This window comes from Urocitellus parryii, chromosome 10 (assembly GCF_045843805.1).
Source record: "Urocitellus parryii isolate mUroPar1 chromosome 10, mUroPar1.hap1, whole genome shotgun sequence".
Lineage (NCBI taxonomy): Eukaryota > Metazoa > Chordata > Mammalia > Rodentia > Sciuridae > Urocitellus > Urocitellus parryii.
This window is the reverse complement of record NC_135540.1, coordinates 135061542-135080330: the sequence shown is the minus strand read 5'-3', so window position 1 is coordinate 135080330 and position 18789 is coordinate 135061542. Positions and strand designations below refer to the sequence as shown.

At 32.3% G+C, this 18789-nt stretch overlaps 1 protein-coding gene across 7 annotated transcripts in view; it reads left to right on the top strand.

Annotated features, from left to right (window-relative positions):
• The window catches only part of Cpeb2 (cytoplasmic polyadenylation element binding protein 2), a 68927-nt gene that overhangs the window by 34245 nt on the left and 15893 nt on the right, over positions 1 to 18789 (top strand). For 4 of the 7 annotated variants that reach the window (XM_026402841.2, XM_026402812.2, XM_026402789.2 and 1 more), the window contains 3 exons: positions 2163 to 2213; positions 9588 to 9611; positions 18114 to 18284. In XM_026402841.2, coding sequence (XP_026258626.1) covers positions 2163 to 2213; positions 9588 to 9611; positions 18114 to 18284 — 246 coding nt within the window. The remainder of the gene's footprint in view (positions 1 to 2162; positions 2214 to 9587; positions 9612 to 18113; positions 18285 to 18789) is intronic. The other 3 variants (XM_026402832.2, XM_026402793.2, XM_026402821.2) reach the window with 1 other exon arrangement.

The following is an 18789-nucleotide window of genomic DNA, read 5'->3' as shown; positions in this document are numbered from 1 at the left end:
ATAACATTTAGTTATCTTGCTGCATGAAACTTAGGAGTAAATAAGAGGTGGTAAATTGTTCTTTTAGGGAACAATAACACTTTGCTTAACTGTACTAAGTCTGAAATTAAAATGAGCCATAGTTAAAATTAGAGTTCAGATGAAATCATGTCTGTGTATATGTATATATGTGTGTGGATCTGTATGTTAGGTAAATAGCCATGAGCAGGTGAGTAGGGGGAGGACATCAGATATATCCATCAAGGAGGGTCCATAAGACAAAGAACTGAGGATAACAGAAAGCTTGATTAAAGCTGACAGGTATCTGGAAAATGGGCATTGGTATGTCAAAACATTCCCCTACCCCCATAGTAAATAACCCCTTCAGGGAACTATTGTTTCAAGAATATGTCACAACTATCTCTTGTGGTCAGGTAGTCACAACTCTCCTCTCATGACCAGGTCATAACCATCCTCACTAAGAAAATTTGCTGAGGACTATACAAAGAGTAATAACCACTTAAGGGAATATGAGAAACTAAGTCAAAAACAAAATGCCCTAAATCCTTTACAAAACCCCAACTCTTTATAAGAGCCATGAGATTTCTCTCCTAAGAAGGTACTGTTGTGTGTTTATCTTGCTTTCCTCTAATCAATTCCTGCTTGTTGCTCTGTGAGACAAGCTTGAAATCTTTACTTCAAGATCCCCAAAACAGGTTGGTCACTGTGGGACCCCCACAGGTCTCCTCTGCAACATAATCTTTCATACATGTATGTAGACTTTAATGCCAAAATTGGATTTTCTGCTACTCGTTCTTGCATTCGTAGATGGTTAAATTAACTTCATAATTAGAAAAAATCCAGCAGACAATCTCTGACTTGTATGGGAAGTTTGGATACACTAAAGGCTCCTTATAGTACTTGCAGAGGTGGTGAAGGTGGATACAGCTTGTCTTATGTCACATTCAGGTACATATTGGTCATCCTTCTGGTGGCACTGAATTATGCTATCATAGTATCTTTTTAAAACAGTGCTGAAAGTGGCTCGAACACAGTCCTAGACAGTTAATTTTCAACCATTTTCTGAAGATATTTTAAACATACCTTTTTAAATAGTCTATCAGATTCAAACATTAGGGAAAAGAACTGTATTTTTTTTCTTTGTATCAGGGATTGAACCTAGGGGTGCTTAACCACTGAGCCACATCCCTAGCCCTTTTAAAAATATTTTATTTAGAGAGAGGGTCTTGCTGAGTTCCTTACAGCCTCACTAAACTGCTGAGGCTGGCTTCGAACTCAAAAATCCTACTGTTTCAGCCTCCTGGAGCTGCTGGGTGGGATTACAGGCATGCGCCACTGCACCTGACAAAAGTACTGTATTTTAATGGGCTGAAAATGATGGTCATCCTTGCTGTGGGTATTTAGTCAAGAAAGTCTTATGGTCTTATGTAAACACCGTATAAACCACAGTATGTTTTCTGCATAGCATTTATTTTTAGCATTATGTAGTACTCTTATCGCTATGCAACACAAAGTTCTTAAATGAAGAATGACTCAAAGGAAATACTTTGCTGCTATGCTCATAAACTCTAACATTTTTCACTTTTTATTTTTAAACCATTTGTAAAGCTAAACAAGCTACATTTCCAATAACATTTGTAATAACAAAATTGATGTTTTTATTATGCTTCTTTATTTAAATATTATAAAACCACATTGAATTAAATAGAAAGTTGTGATGAATTTTTCTGCTTATTTTTTATTTTAACAATTTAGTCATTTTTGACTTAGAAATATAAATTCCTTCAAGTTTCATTTGTGGCACAAGAAATCTGTGTAGAAAATTACAGACAGCTTTGAAAAAATTTAATAAATTCATATTCCATATTAAGTTTTACAACTAGGACATCTATATTGTTTTTACATTTCAGAAAACAAACTTTGATGTCATTGTTCGCACATCACATTGTGATCTTACAATCTAGGAACTAAGGATAACTTTTTCATTTTGTTTTCAATTTTCAAAGATAATTTAGTTAATATAAATTTGAGTTAAAGATTAGCTTTTTAATTTTTAAGAAATACACTGTGCTCAGTATTATTTCCTCTATACTACCCTTCCCTTTTTGGTTTTTCAAATAGCTCCATAGTATTCAATTTACTTTTTTCCTCTCATTTTATAGGTCGATTGAGTTATCCACATCCAGGAACTGACAATCTGTTGATGTTAAATGGTAAGTTTTATAAAAAATTTTGTTTCTATTTGGTTTATATAAATGAAGAGGAATATAAATACATGTTTCTCTGAAAGTTACCCATACACATGATTTAATAATTTTATAAGTATGAAATAAAGCTGTAGATGTAGGCACAGTGGTGCATACCTGTAATCACAGCTACTCAGGAGGTTTAGGCAGTAGGAATTTTAGGCCAGATCAGTTTGAGACTTGACTAGCAAGACCCTATATCAAAAATAATAAAGAACAACAACAAAACTATGGATATTCCTATATAGAAAGAATTAGAAATCAAGAGTATATTCAGGCTGCAGTAGTCATTGAAGTGTATTTGTGACATTGTAATTTAATTCAGTGGTCACAGACATAGGGGCAATCCTTGTTTGAACTGGTATAAACTGGATTTCTTATTTTAAGTTATGACCTTTGGCAAGTAATTATCACCTTCATTTCCCCAGTTGTAAAATGGAAACAGTTGGTTTATTACACGAATTAAGTAAGATAAAGTTTGTAAAGTATGTAGAATTTGTTTCTTAGTGTAAGTAACTTGTTTCTTAGTGTAAGTACTTATGTTTATGTTGAAGGAATATACCAATGATTCTGTAAATTTTATAGTCAATGCTAACTTAATTGATTCTAACTAGAAATTTTACTTAATGAAGTTCAGTTAGGATGAAAATAAGTTTTGAGTTGTTTTCCTTCTGTTGAACAAATATTAATGTATGACAGAATCATAACACTTAGCACAGCCATGATTATAGGAATAGGGATTGAAAATTAAAATATTCTTCACAATAGGTGAGTGGGGGAAGGAAAGGGAGAACAGTAGAAGGACTTGGCTCTTATATTTCAACTAAAGTTTTGGCAATAAAGTTGAGGAACAAACACTGAAAATGAGGCCAATGTAAAACTAGGCCATGTAAACTAATATTAAGGAAAGACAACAACAGTGACAGAAAAGTAAAAATAAAGTTCATGCTACTAGGGAGATTGTCAGAGTAGATAGGATTTGGAATGAAAAAAAATTGAAGCAGAGCATTAAGAGAGCTGATTGGTTGGCCTGTTCAACATTTAACTTGTGTGTTGAGTGGTCTGCCATACAGTAGCCTAATCTTATTTACTCTGAGCATGAGGACTCTGACAAGACATGTTCTAGAAATTCCACTTCTGTATTCAACTTTTTTTTTTCCTATTGGACAGCTGGTTTCTGATTCTAAATCTGTAACTAAAAAGGATAGTTCTGTAACTGAGTGTACAAACCAGAAAATAGCTTGTTTTTATTATTCCCTTTGCTTGATTTATAAAATAATGATAAGTTCAGGAAACAATAAATTGTAAATATTGATCTTCCTTCCTTAAATATTCAGTGTGGTAAATAAAGATTCCTCACATTTCTGTTTTAACTTGTGATAAAGCAATTCTGTTTAAAAGTTTGAATTTGTATATATTTCACACATTCTGTTAAATTCCATTTGAAAGAGAAATACTTTGAGATAATTTTATAGATTATTCACAGATACTCCTAAATTGTTAAATGAAATAGTGTAAGCTAGGATGGTCACAATAAAATATTCAAATTTTGTGTGAGTGAAGAGCTTTGTAGACACACTGTTTTTACGACTTACATTTTTGTTGCACTAAACTTTATTAAACTAATTGTTGATTTTGTTGTCAAAAGCCATTATGTTAAGTGGAAAAGAGATCACATACAATACATAAGAATGTTTTATTTCAAGCAACAATTACATCTTGTAGACAAATCACTTTTTTTAAATTATGTAAGCACTCAGTAGTCTATCATTTGGAGCTACAATATTTACTTGATATAGGAAGTCAACCTAGAAATTCTGGAATCTTTTGCCAAGAGACCAAGGGGAAAATAAAGGAGAATGAAACTAGGACATCAAGATGTATATAGGTCAGGGAAGAGACAATTTGATCCAAAGAGGAAAAAATTTTCTTTTACTTATTTTGGATCACTGGTAAAGAGGTGAAGCAAGAAATCACATAATTGGGTATATTCATGGGATAAAGAAGTATTAAATAGTAATAATTTAAATTTTAGACATTAAGGTTATCGAAGAGAGAACTAGCAAAGTGTAGTACACTAAAAGGTAAAGGGAATTTTTTCTTGAGCTACTTTTAACTACATGAAATTCAATTGTATTAGCATATTGTCTCCCTGAGAAATATGAAAAGTAAATACTGTTACTTCAAGGCTCTGCTTAAACTATTTATTAAATATCATTGACCCATTAAAGAAAGTGTAGTGTCTAGTAGAGAAGGATGACTTTTTAATTATTAAAAGCCTTTTTCTTAAAATAAAAAGTATGCCAAATATATATAACTCACTTTTGGACAGTTGATTAAGTAAGTTGTATCCCTTACCCAACAAGCATAGTTAATACTGTTGACTTTCAAAAAAATCAATATTTAGTAATACATTTTGTCTGAACGTATTTGTAGTTGTTTAGCAATAGTTCACTGTGGTTGATATCACAGACTCTGAATGAAGCCAGTTTGCTTTTTCTAACTACGTAACCTTGAACAGTTTACCTTATTTTACTTTGACTTAGTTCCTGCATATTTAAAATGAAAATAGCATACTACCTTGCCTCAGAGGGACTGTTTAGAAGAGTGAATGAATTAACTCATTTAAAGTATTTATAACAGTTTCTGAAAGTAAATGTTAGCTGGAAGTAATGAATGATGTAGAACAGTGAGAAACAATGATTTTGCAAGAGGGAAAATGGTGTCCTTTGAATAGATGAAAGAGCTGAGTATGTCTACTTTGGAGAAAATAAAATTAAGAGAAGACATACTGATACTTTCAACTATTTGAAGGATGTCATATATAATAAACAAAACTTTGTTTTATGTTATTCTAAAAAGCCAAACTGGAGCCATTTGTAGAAGATTTATAGGGACAAAGTTTGGATCAGTGCAAAATAATGTTGATACTTTTGCTTCTTGAAACATGCAAGGTTAATTTTCATGATGCACAGATTAAAATAAATTCATAATTGTTTTAATAAATTAATATTTCTTAGAAAATTTGGAAGACAGATCACCTGTGATGTCCCAATAATGTTAAGTTTGAATACCTTTAATAAAAAATAATACCATCTAAATAATAGTACAGTTGGTTGTTAGTCAGACATGGCAAACATTATACAGGTTTTATGATTCTACCTTACTAGCTAATTCATAGTTCTGGTTAGACTTTTTTTTATTTTTTTTTTTTTTTGGTACTGAGGGTTGAACCCAGGGTGCTTAACCAGTAAGCCACATCCCCTGCCCTTTTTTTATTTTTAATTTTTCTTAGAGACAGAGTCTCACTAATTTGTTTAGGGCCTCACTAAGTTGCTGAGATTGGTCTTCAATTTGTGATTCTCCTGCTTCAGGTTCCTGAGTCACAACACTGCACAGCTTATTGTTAAACTTTTCAATAGTCTGTTAAGCAATTCTCAGGGAATAGGCTAAAAGTCATGAATTTGGTCACACTAGCAAAAACTATGCAAATTCTTAAATCTGAGATTTTGTTAACTCAGATATATTTTCCACATATATAACATGATTATTAAAAATTAAACAATAAAAAATTTACAAAGAAACATTGGTAGAAGAGAGAGTGCAAACACCATTAATAAATAAAACTGCAAGAAGGCCACTACTTCTGAGTAGAATGTGTTCCTCAAATCAAGTTGAAATCAAGATGAATTGACTATTAGAGACTGCCACCATTGAAAAACTAAAATATTATTAGAATATAAGTCCTCATTTACCATTCAGCACTTTAAGGAAATCACATTACATAAGAATATATAAATTGTCTAAAAATCTGAGGTTAAATATTGTTTATATTTATAACTATATAAATCTTATATATTATAGTAAAACAATAAACAACAAAATTCCTTTTTCCACAGTAGTAAGGAGGAATTCAAGATGGTGTATCATTCAAGTATTTGTCTCTATTTGGATTGCATTGTACTCTCCCCACCTCTCCCAAGTAAAATTACATATATTTTTATTACCACCTTTTACAAAAGGGGAACAAGAAGAGCAGAAGTATAGCGATTGGATTGGATGGTATCAGCAAGCTAGTTTGAAATTTAAATTTGCATTGATTACCCAGGTATTGCCATCTGTGTGATCAAAAGCTTGCTGTACTTTTGTGGGGAGGGAGAAATTCTGCATACCTTTTACTAAAGAAAATTTACGTATAAGTGAAGCTGCATTTCTGAAGGCAGATGTTCTGAATACACTATATTAAGTCATGAAAATAGGAATCTTGAGTTCTTTGTCATGCTGCAGGGAATGAATAGAGTAGATAACAGCAGATTTTATTTGGATCTTGAAAAGTATTATTATAATTTGGGGGTCAGTAGATTTCTTTTCCTACTTTTGCTTTTTCAAGTTAAGGAAATAAAAATAGTTTCTCATTGAGAGAGTTTTCACCTTTTTCCAGCTAATTTGCTATGTCTTGTATGTTCCTTTTTCCAGCTGCAATAATTCAGCTTTCACAGCTTTAGCTGACAGCCAGTATTTTAAGGCTCAAAGTCCCTAAACAGAATGTTAAAATCATTCTATTTCTTTTTTATAGCTGTGGATAAAACCCTGAATAAGATTACTGAGAAACCAGGATCAAATTGTAAAGTCACTTCTTATAGGCAAGGTCTTCAAGCTATTCTCAGAGCCTTCTTACTATCTTTAAATACATGAAGAAGTTCACCCATCAATAATATATGTATATATTAAATGTACATATATGTGTATCAAATAGCCAGTCCTAACTTTTTGTGTAAAGTTCCTTTTTATAAATATTTTATCAAATATATATGTTCATGAAATTTGATGTTGTAAATACAGTTTTTATGCAAAAAATGTTTCCTCTTTTTTCCCCTAAATTATTTTCTGAATTAGAGAAGCAGACTTTTAAAGAAATATTTTTTTAAAATAGTCACATAATTTTCTTTTCTTACTGGTGGGTTTCTTATAATTCTGATTTGATGTTATACTGAAATATACCTCCAAAATTCACTTAGAAATATTGGTAGAAAAGTGAGTATAAAAACAATTATTTAGTGTGATTGTGGCAAATTGGTTATTTCCATGACAGGAAATAGGAAATATTTCACATGGGTTAGCTTTATATGAAGTCAGTTTTACTTCTTAGAGTTATCCAGGGTGGTGGTGGGGATATAGAGTGGCTTTTTTACAGGATTCTAAAATTTCTCAGGTATGAGCTAGTTTGAGAAAATGTCTAAATAATTATGTTCAAGCCTAGGAATGTGATGAAACATAAGATGCTGTGAATATTTATACATATTTTGACTATTTTAGTATTGAGTAGCCTCAGCTAGGAACACAATACTTAAGAACATAAAGTGTTATGATGTCATTAATTTTTTTAGTAGGTCAAAAATTATATGCTGTGTTATGGCTTCAGTATAATTCATCATTTGACTTGAAATTTAATGAAAATAGTTCCATATGCCTTTTTAAATTTTTGGCCCTCTATAGCTATGAATGAAATTTTCTAAAGCACATGTATACTGGATTAACATCATTATACTGTACCTAGGGATAAGCAGGAAGCCCAACTCCTGACAGATACTGTGAAAGGTTTGGGAACTATTGACTATTTCCAGGCTTAATACAGATACTAAGACTTTTAGAGAATTCACTCTTGGACAGTCTACTCTTGATAGCTCTGAATATTACCTTTAAGAATCTGATTTTGCATAGTTAATCTCCCATTGCTGTGAAACTCTTATTTTTAAGGTCTCTAAAAGTCTTAAAAGACCTAGAAAACAAAATTCTTAATGCTACGTGCACTTTCACTCTCACCCTAAACTAATATGTAGAACAGGTGAGCTATGAAATAAATCTGCGAGGCTTTGAGGTCATAGGAGCTTAAGGAGAGGTTAAGTGTAAATCATATAGTTTAGTAAAGACATTGTAATGATAGAGATGCAAATAAAGTTATTTTATTTAAAAGGCTCTGATATGAGCCCTATGTTTATTGACTTTTTTTCTTGCAAATGTAAATTAACAAGAGTTGATAAGTTTGTATTCCTACTTTTTTATTATAGAAGAATAAATGTAGCATTCTAACTTATAGTCACATTATTTAAAGCCTTAATATTATAAAACTGAAAATATATTTTTTAAATTTCTAAAAGAGAATATATTTAATGAAGTCAAATGTTTTCTTTTGATTTTTAAATTTTATACTTTTTTGGGGGGGTTGACACAAATGACAGCTTTTGCTACATATTTTGATTTGATATTTAAACAGTTTTGAATTTTTCCCAGACCCAAAAATGTCTATGAACATGAATTAATTATGAATTAAGATATTAATTTTTTAATAGTCATTTTTTGGTTTATTGCTTTGACTTTATACATTAATTCTAGGGTAAAAATACTCATTATTATGTGCTCAGATTTGATAGGAAGAGTTATTTAAAACCAAGATGGGGGTTTTATCAAACTGATAGGTTCTTAAGAAGAAATTTTAGTATTGTTTTCCTTTTAGAAATTATGTAAACAGATAGTAGCAAATTGAAATGTTTTTCTATGATTATATTAATAATAATTTGTATCTGAATCTTTCCTTTCCCAGAGGGAGATACATAAACATTTAGTAGATATGTGTTAAAAAATATATCAAAAGAATAGAAAGTATTATTAGCTATAGTACATCATTAACGATTTCTCTAACCAAGCAAGTGTGAATACAGATTTTATATTCTATCTCAGCTGTACAGGCCTCATAGTATCAGCTTAGTGGTAGTATATTTTCTTGGTCAACTACTTCTTCCTATAATGTAGATTAGATCTAAATAGCAATAATTTGTTGGAAATTGCATACCATCACTACTCTTTATAAAAATAGGAAATAAGAATTTAATACAAGTTGTTTTTATTCATTGAGAAAATTATTTGGGATACTATTTAACTATAAATTGTTGTATATTCCTATCATGATCAAATGAAATAAATATTTCTGAACTTTAAATGGGAATGAGGGTAAATTATGTATTCCCTGCCTAATTTTATAGTTTTATACGGTTTAGGTGATTTTAATAATGGTTATTTAATAAAATTATTCCTTTTAAACTGTCCATATTTTAGCTTCTAAAAGAGTTTATGTATGTATGTATGTATATACACACACATCTGAAAATGCTTTGTAAATGGTAAAACATCAGGCAAGTACTGTAGTGACATTATCACAGCTCTTAAAACAAAATAGCACTAATTTTCAGATGCCCACATGGCTTTTTCATATCACAGATATTTGTATATGTGGGCTTATTTTTAGTTCTGACATTTTACAATTTGTCCTTTGTTTACATGCAGCAAGGAGTTATGGGCGAAGACGAGGTAATTCCTTTCTGTTTGCTATGGTATAATTGTTGCTAATTGGATTTTACTGATCAGTGTTGTAATTAATTATTCCAGAATTTCCATGCAATATCTAAAACTCACAGAAGAATTAAATTTTTATGTAAGCACTTGTACAAGTTTTTAATTCTGACTCTCTCAAACTTTAAGGTGTATTTTCATACTAATTACAGTTATTAATGAAGTATTCCTTTGTAAACTTTTTAAAAAGTTATTTCTGTATCTTAAAATAAGGTTTCTGCTTATAGTGGGTCTGTTTAAGAAACATGTTTAATAAATTTAGTAAAGTTGACACACCATGTGTTTTTTTTCCTCTCTCTAAACTATCCCCATTGTTTTATCCATTGTATATAATTTACAGTTCCAGATTATTTTTATCTTTGACTCAGTTGAAAATAGTACGTGTACTAAGTAGATAATTAGCACTGACTGGTAGAAATTGTGTTGCTAATATTACTCTGTCTTCTAAAACCATAGTCCTTTTCCTCTTGCTCATCCCTGCCCACCTGCACTGCCTCTAGGTTTCTCTCTCCTTCCCTCATGACAGGGTTTCCCTCAACATTCTTGTGTGGTGTCCTAAGAATGAGTCTAGGAAAGCTGTTGACATTTTCTCTCTTTAAAACTTTGCCCCTCTCCCTTTTCCAAGTGCAGAAATTGAGAGGGAGGGGCTGGGGATGTGGCTCAAGTGGTAATGCACTCGCCTGGCATGCACAGGGCGCTGGGTTCAATCCTCAGCTACATAAAAATAAAGATGTTGTGTCCACCAAAAACTGAAAAATAAATATTAAAAAATTATCTCTCCTCTCCTCTCCTCTCCTCTCCCCTCCCCTCCCCTCCCCTCCCCTCCCCTCCCCTCCCCTCCCCCCTCCTCCCTCCCCCCTCCCCTCCCCTCCCCCCTCCTCCCTCCCCCCTCCCCTCTCCCTCTCCCCCTCCCTCCCTCCCTCCCTCCCCCTCCCTCCCTCCCTCCCTCCCTCCCTCCCTCTCTCTCTCTCTCTCTCTCTCTCTCTTAAAAAAAAAAAGAAGAAAAAAGAAACTGAGAGGGAGAAGAGTTGATAGCATGAGAGTAACCAAAAGTGACAACACTACTGGGCTGCTCTCTAAGTGAGCAGTACCCACATGTTGTTGGTGCAGTTCTGCTTGTTCTGAGTGCCACACTGACTACAAAGTGCTTTCCCCCACCTCTAGGATCTCCCTTAAGCCATGGAGGGTGAACAGTAATAAGTAATAATATTGCCCTTTGATACATTTTGTAAATGTGTGCCAGTGCTTCAACTTCTTTTCACCTAGTGATGAGTGTGTGTACTTTGAAAATAAACAGGTGAAGCCATCCACCCCCACTAACAACCAAAACCCACGTATTTTATATTCTTAAGTTGTAGTTTAGTTTCATATTTCAGATTGTCTGGTTTAATTTCATTACTGGAATCTGGTTTCTTTAGATACTTAATTGGATCTTTTTGGTTCTTCAGTTTTCTCACTAAAACAATTAGGATAGAAACTCAAAATTTAGAAAACTGAAGCTGAATGACTTACTAAAGACTGCTGTTAGTAAGCTGAGAAGAGAGCAGGAGACTTTAGAATTTTAGTAGCCATTTTCACATTTGTGGACTGGCTTATTGCACAATGCAATATAGAGTCTCAGTTCTCTTGAAAACAACCAATTTATTCTGATCTTTAAGTATTTTTGAAACTACAGAGCAATTCAGTTTTCTTGTTACATACTTACCAATTTTTAACTTTCTTTCCCTGTATTTTATTGGAACCTACTACTTCTTTTATGTATCCCTGTTCTTGGGAACTATAAAGAATTCTGCTTCAGAGCTTTCTGGGAAACAGGATTAAGAAAGGAATACACACATGGGGAGGTGACTTTCACATGAAGAAAACTACCTCTCTTTGGTATTATTGTTTCATTCCATTCTGAGGGTGAAGTAGAGTGGTCTGGGTTAGAGTAAAGTGGAAGTTATATAGGGGGGTATAAAGAGTAATTTAAGCCTGTCATTCAACTTAAAATATTTCTATATCACAACCTCTGCCCCATTAGTAGAAGATTAAAGGGCTGCTATGCTCTAAAATAAGAATATATAGAATATTTAGAATAATAGAAATAAAGAGCCTATTTTAGTTGATACAAGCCTCAGGGAGTAGTCTTTTCCAGCAAGGAAACTCAAAGCTTGAGTTAGTAACTTACATGTGGAATGGGAAGATAAGAAAAATAATTTTAAAGGGATACAAACTACAGAGCTTGAGTTACTGAGGTTTGACTTATTTATAGCACATAGCCATTCAGATTTATGTGCTATCATAAATAAGGAATTATTAATAATGAAGTATATCCATGCATTTCTTTAAAGCTGACCCAGGACTTTCTGATTTGAAACAGTTTTGTGAAGTAGCCAGAATAAGTGTATAGTTCCTACTATCTCCACTATCAAATCCTTTTTATTATGATTCAACCTAGGCTGAAATTCTCATCTTAGATAATTTCAATAGCTATCAGAGAATGCAGAAGGCATCTGAGGCATTTTTTTAAAATGCCAGAATAATACTTCAACACAGCAGTCAACAAACTATGGCACATAGGCCAAGCTTCCCATTTTTTTAAACAGAGTTTATGAAACACAGCAATTATTTACCCATTTATTTACTTATTTTCTGACTGCTTTGGAGTTAGAATGATGGCAGAGTTGAGCAGTTGCAGCAAAGAATGTGTTACTTGCAAAGCTTAAAATATTTACTGTTCGAGCCTTCATAGAAAAAAAATATTTGCTGACCCAACTTGCCCCCCACTTTGATGAGACTGCTTACCCAGTCATACCAATTTTTAAAGGGAACAGAATTTTAATGAACTTAATTTTAAAGTAAATATGTCTAGAGATGAAATCTGCAAAGACATGTGTAGTGACTCATTATGCTTGTAATTTGCATTTTCCTGATGGCAAGGCATGATGGTGAAGCAGGGTTTCTAAAGGCTTATAATACATTCCACTTAATCATGATGTATTTTCATTTTCATATATTTTTGGATTTACCTTTGTTCTGAGTGAGCTATGCCATTAATATAGACCAAACAAATTTGTGTCATTCCACAATGTCAGAATTTATTGAATAACACTAAGTTATCAAGCTATACCACTTTCAACAGTAACACAAGTCACGCATCACACTAATATAATTGTGTGTGTGTGTGTGTGTGTGTGTGTGAGAGAGAGAGAGAGAGAGAGAGAGAGAGAGCGCCTGCGCGCGCCTGCTTAAGGTGGCCACACAGGTTCAGGAGGCTGAACTGAGCAAAGGCAGAGAGCACATAGGAATGAATGCAGAGTCCTTGAAGGTGGTCAGATAAGATTAACTAGAACAAGTTCAATATGGAACTTGTTCTAGTTCAGTATCCATACAGATAGCAGTTTCATAGTGTCAACTTGAGATGTCAGTTTGGAGTGAGCTATGCATTATTGTCAGGCGCAGGAGAAACTGTGCTGAGCTAAAGCCTGGGGACAAAAATAGAGGTTCATTGCTGTGGTAGTTTTCCTGGAAAAGGCTCATGGTGAGTGACCAGATGATGGGGTCAGTGTGCTGCCTTGTTCTACCTTTTATAGGTCTCAAGTTAAGGGAGTTGCTTTATCTTGTAATATGATGGAGTTAATAAGCTGATAAGCTCATGAACTTGGTTTTTCTGATATTAGAGTTGATATGTCCATGTATCCATGTGCTTCTGATTTAATTCAGCAAGTTCACAGGTGGTCATTTTTGTTAGCACAGTTAATTTTTCAGTTTGTCTTATGGTTGTCCTAGGCAGATAGTGGTTTTTTACTTGTACAAACAAGGTATAGAGTTGTTCTATTTCAACACATACTCAAATGGAATAATTCATGGCAAACTAATGCTTTATAAGATGGAGTAACGAAGGGTTAGGCACAGCTTATAAACTACTGTTTTATATATCATGGAGCAGCAACTCAGAAGGGCACAGCCTGCTTTCTACACTCTGCCAATGTCATGTAGGATTTTTGATCTGTGTTTATAAGAGATATTGATATTATATATGAGTTTTCTTATTATATTCTTGTGATATTTTAATGTTAGGAAGTGTTTCCTCTTTATGCTCTAAAAGAATTTGTATACAATTGCTGTTATTTTGTTTTCAAAAGTCTTTCTTTCACAGTATAGCCATCTAGGCCTGGAATGTTCTTTGTTGGAAGGTTTATTACCTTGTTTTTATTTGCATTTTAAGTTAAAGATTTTTTTTTTAAGATATCAAACTCTTTAGATTTTTCTGTTTTTCTTGGGTCGGTGTTAAAAGATAAGTGTTGTTTTTAAAAGGAATTTGTTCATTTCCTCTTAATTGTTGAATTCCTTAATATAAAGTTGTTCATAATATTTCTGATTCTAGCCTTTTAATGTCTGTAATTTCTATATTGATTCATGTTTCCTCTTTCATATGTAGAATTTATAACTTGAGTTTCCTTTTTTCTTGATAAACTTGCCCAGGGGCTTATCAATTTTATAAGCTTTCAATTTAACTCATCTTTATTTTCTTAATGTTAGTCTCTTTTTTCTGTGTCATCGACTTTGTTTTGTTTTTTACTACTTTATTTTTGTGTTGAATTTCCTATTTTTTCAGCTTTTCATGGCAGAAACTTGTTATTGGTTTTAATCATTTCTAGTTTTTCACTATATATTTAAAACTACAAATATTCCTTTTAAGTGTGGCGTTGGCTGCATCCCACAGGATTTTTGTTGTATTTACATTATAGTTAATTGTCATTTCTTCAAAGTATCAGCAAAAATGTGTATATCATTCATAGAATGAGTGTTTGAAGTATATTGTACATGGTAGACATACCTTATTGTTTTTTTCTTTTACAGCCATATTAATTTGGGCTATAGGGAAGGATAATTGGCAAGATAAAAAGTAGTAGTTTTGTTGAAGATCTATATTTATTTAATTTCTCTTTTTAAATTAATATGAAAAATCCGTAACTTTTTTGCTTCTTGAGAGCTGTAGTTATTTTCCAGCATTGAAAATTCTTGCCAGTGTTGCTCATGTTTGAAATGTTCTTAACCTTTCAGCTATATATTTTGCTCAGCTGAACTTTGGCTAATAGATTGTAGATTTCTTTACAGATATACTAACTGTGTAATATTTTTATAATACTAACTAATATATTTTATTTTAGATTGAATATTATAGCAACTATTATAATAATAACAATGTAATAAAATGTAATTAGATTACAGAATATAAATATACTTATAATATTATAGTTACCAAAACGTTTTTGTGGTTACTTCTCCTTCTGGCATTGCTTACAGTGATTTATTTTGTCACTGTATTCAGTCTTTCTATTCAGACCCTAAATATTTATGTTATGTATTTTTTTTCTCAAGTTAAAAGTCTTTTAAACTTTATCTGTTAGATTTATGTAATGCTAAGTTTGAATGTGTGTTAGGACACTTTTAAATGAAATAGTTTCCAAAGTATTTGCATGGTTGAAATAAGTAAAATTAAATTTGGCATTTTTACTCCCTAAAAACTAGTTAGTTTTGTTTCAGTCTTATTCATTAAAACACACATAATTTAGTAGATATTGATGTTCATTTTATTAAGTAAAAATACAGATTGAGCATCCCTGATCTGAAAATGCAAAAATATGAAAAACTCCAAAATATGAATCACATCTACTATTAAGGATTCAAATAAAGGATACCTATAGTTTCATGTTGAAGAGATTTCTTTCCATTGATGACAAAGAATATTGACTTTTGTTTTTCATTGGCTCTTGTTTCTGAAAACAAAAGTTTTGGACAGTTACATTTATTAAATTATAGAGTCACTCAATGAACATGGGTATTTTTCAGAACATCTTACAGTATTTAAATTGAAATCAAATCTGTAGAATAATTTCTGTTTACTATATCAAATATGGTTTTCTCCTATTTTTGTGTACTGTAAACTTCTTATAACCAACATCTCCTTAGCCCACTCTTCCCTCCTTGTCCCCAGTCAGTTCTATGCAGGGTGTGACATTTCTAATTGTCTTTGTATCATATCATTGTCATCCTGTTCAAGATGATAGCATATTAAAGACCTATTTTGAATATTTCTTACTTTATAGATTAAGGCATGTACTGTAAGTCATATGCTTGTTTCTTTATCAAAAAAATACTTAATCTTGAAATAAAAACAACTTTTCTGCATTCTTCTTTTTCCTTCTCAAATACATTTCCAAGGACTAGTCTTCATTTGATGTTTATACTTCACAAAACTAACTCCTGAAGAGTGACTCCCATCCAATTTTACTAAAACTGGTACCTTCAAATATCTTGCATATCCTCAAACATAGTTCTCATTTTTTAAACATCATCTTCTTAACATCTCACATTTTCTCTTCTTCCTTTTGCTGCTTTATCTTTTTGTTAGGACTTTTGTCTTTGTAATATGTGCCCCCTCCCCTTTTGTTTACCACTTCTTTCTGTAACTGCTTGAATGTTCTACTATCTTGTTTCCAAAGGAACTTTTCCTCCTCATTCTTCTGGAGGGGTTTGTTTTGTTTTTGTTTTTTAATTACTGACATTACAAATAACTTTAAACTATCACCCTTGTGGAGTTGATGCTAAATTATCTGCTTTGTATTTTTTAATAGGGAGATTGAACCTAGGGGCACTTAATCACCAAACTGCATCCCCAGCTCTTTTGTAAATATTCTGTTTAGAGACAGGGTCTTGCTAAATTGCTCAGAGTCTCCCTAAGTAAGTTGCTCAGGCTGGCTTTGAACTTGAGATCTTCCTTCCTCAGCCTCTGGATCTGTTGGGATTACATGCATGTACCGCGGTGCCCAGCAATTTATTTATTTTCTTCACTCGTGTTCCATACATCTGCACCATATGAAACTTTACATGTTTAAAGCTTAACTCATTTCCCTTTCCTGTACCCCTCTTTCTGATCCTTACTGCCCTATGATCAGTTAATAGTTCATTTATTTTCTGCAGTGTTTCTTTGATTCTTTTTTTCCATTCTTTTACCCTATTTTGCTTCTCATCTACTGTTTATTGCCTGCCATCCTTTGTGGAGTTTTTGTATAACTTCTTATCTACTCATTTCTAACTTCTTTGTCCAGATGTGCTAAGTTTTCCTAAAGAAAAGAAAATTATAATCTTGCTTGAACCACTGTACTACCACCTACTAAATATCTTCTTAGTCTGTTTTTTTTTTGGGGGGGGGGGGAGCAGGGATGTTGGTAGATACCAGGAATTGAACTCAGGGGAACTCAACCACTAAGCCATATCCCCAGTCTTTTTTTTTTTTTTTTTTTAATTTAGAGGCAGGGTCTCACTGAGCTGCTTAGTGTCTCACGTTGCTAAAGCTAGCTTTGAATTTGAGATCCTCCTGCCTCAGCCTCCCAAGCTGCTGGGATTATAGGGATGCACCACCGCACCCACCTTAGTCTGGTTTTTAAGCTAAGTACTCCTGCTAGCTTCAAATGAATTTTCTTTTACTCTCCTTGTTTCTGACATGCTTTAGCCAACTTTGAATTCTGCTTATTTCATAAATAAGTTTATTTTTTCTGCTTTTTCATATGTTTCTCCTTCCACATAGAAAATTTACTCAAATGTTCTATAAATATTTCTACCTGTAAGTATTCTATACTTTGTAATGTGCTCTGGGCTACCTTTCCCTTTTTACCACAGATGTATTATAATATTAAGAAATTACCCTTGATTAGACAGACTGCTCCTTTGCATTATTACACTTCATTGGAAGTATTTTGTAGCTTTCTTATGGACATGTGCCGTAGTCCCATGATTATATTTTACCTCTTCTAAATTTATATTTCTTGAGGTCAGAGAACTATATCTTATTAGGTTTATTTTACATTTTGTGATCCTTACAGTGTCTAGCCTCAGAATTATTTCAGAGCATTGTACAACAAGCATGTGCCCTATATACAAGGGTGCATTCTTGAAGGGGTCTCACATGGGGACTAATGAATGCCTTTTTAAAAATTTTGCATATGCAAAAAAACCCGAGTAAGCTTTGGATAATTGGCACATGTATAGTGGATTATCTCATTGTCTTACATACAAATATTGACTCTTTGCATGTGTTCTTCCTTATTGTAGTTTGTTCTATTTCCTTTCTGCCACCAGTTTCTATAGGATTCTTCTGTTATTCAAACAGTCTTTTCCCCAAACTTCAGGTTCTTGTTGCTGTGCATAAAAACAATTTAAAAAATGATATAGTGTTTTGTTTTTCTTTTTGCAGTATATATAATAATTGTCATATGACTGTACCCCTAAGTCATTCTTCTAGATTATGTCTCTCAATTCTTGGTAATTAAAACCTTATACTATCTAAATTTCCACTAATTTTTCTTTACACTTGTGTCACCTTTATTTTGAGTTTGTTTTTAATATTTTTATGCTTGACTTTATCATTTTCTTAGACCTGAGATTCAGTTTATCTTTGTTTTTATATTGTAGGTCGTTCTTCCCTTTTTCCAATAGATGATGGTTTGCTGGATGATGGTCACAGTGATCAAGTTGGTGTTTTAAATTCACCCACATGTTATTCAGCTCATCAAAATGGAGAACGAATAGAACGCTTCTCTCGAAAAGTTTTTGTTGGTGGGCTTCCTCCAGATATTGATGAAGGTAAGGCAATTTGACCTTAAAAAAAATTTAAAAATACTGAAGTATAGTACAAATAGGGTATGAAACTATTTTTAACCTCCTAGAGATTTATGTAGTTAGAAGGGATACCCATCTTTATTAAAATAGTTTGTCACCTGTTGAAATATGAAGGTAATCCAACAAATATTTTTAAGCTTTTATTTATATATTATATTATATGTTGATATAGTGAGCAATTTTTTTGTAAATAAGATTTCCTAGATAATATCCCACTTATTTTTTAAATTTATTATAGAACATATTTTTATATAATCATAAAAACACAAATACACATATACAATAAAATAAATGAAACTAACTATGAAACTATATTATATGCATAACAATCAAAAGTTAAATCTCTTCAAGTATTAATGTACTCTTAGAAACAGGTAAGAAAGTGGCTATAAAATCCAAAAGAGAAAAACATAAAATAGGAATTTTAAGTTATACAAAGGCTAATAAATATGTGGAAATGATATTTTAT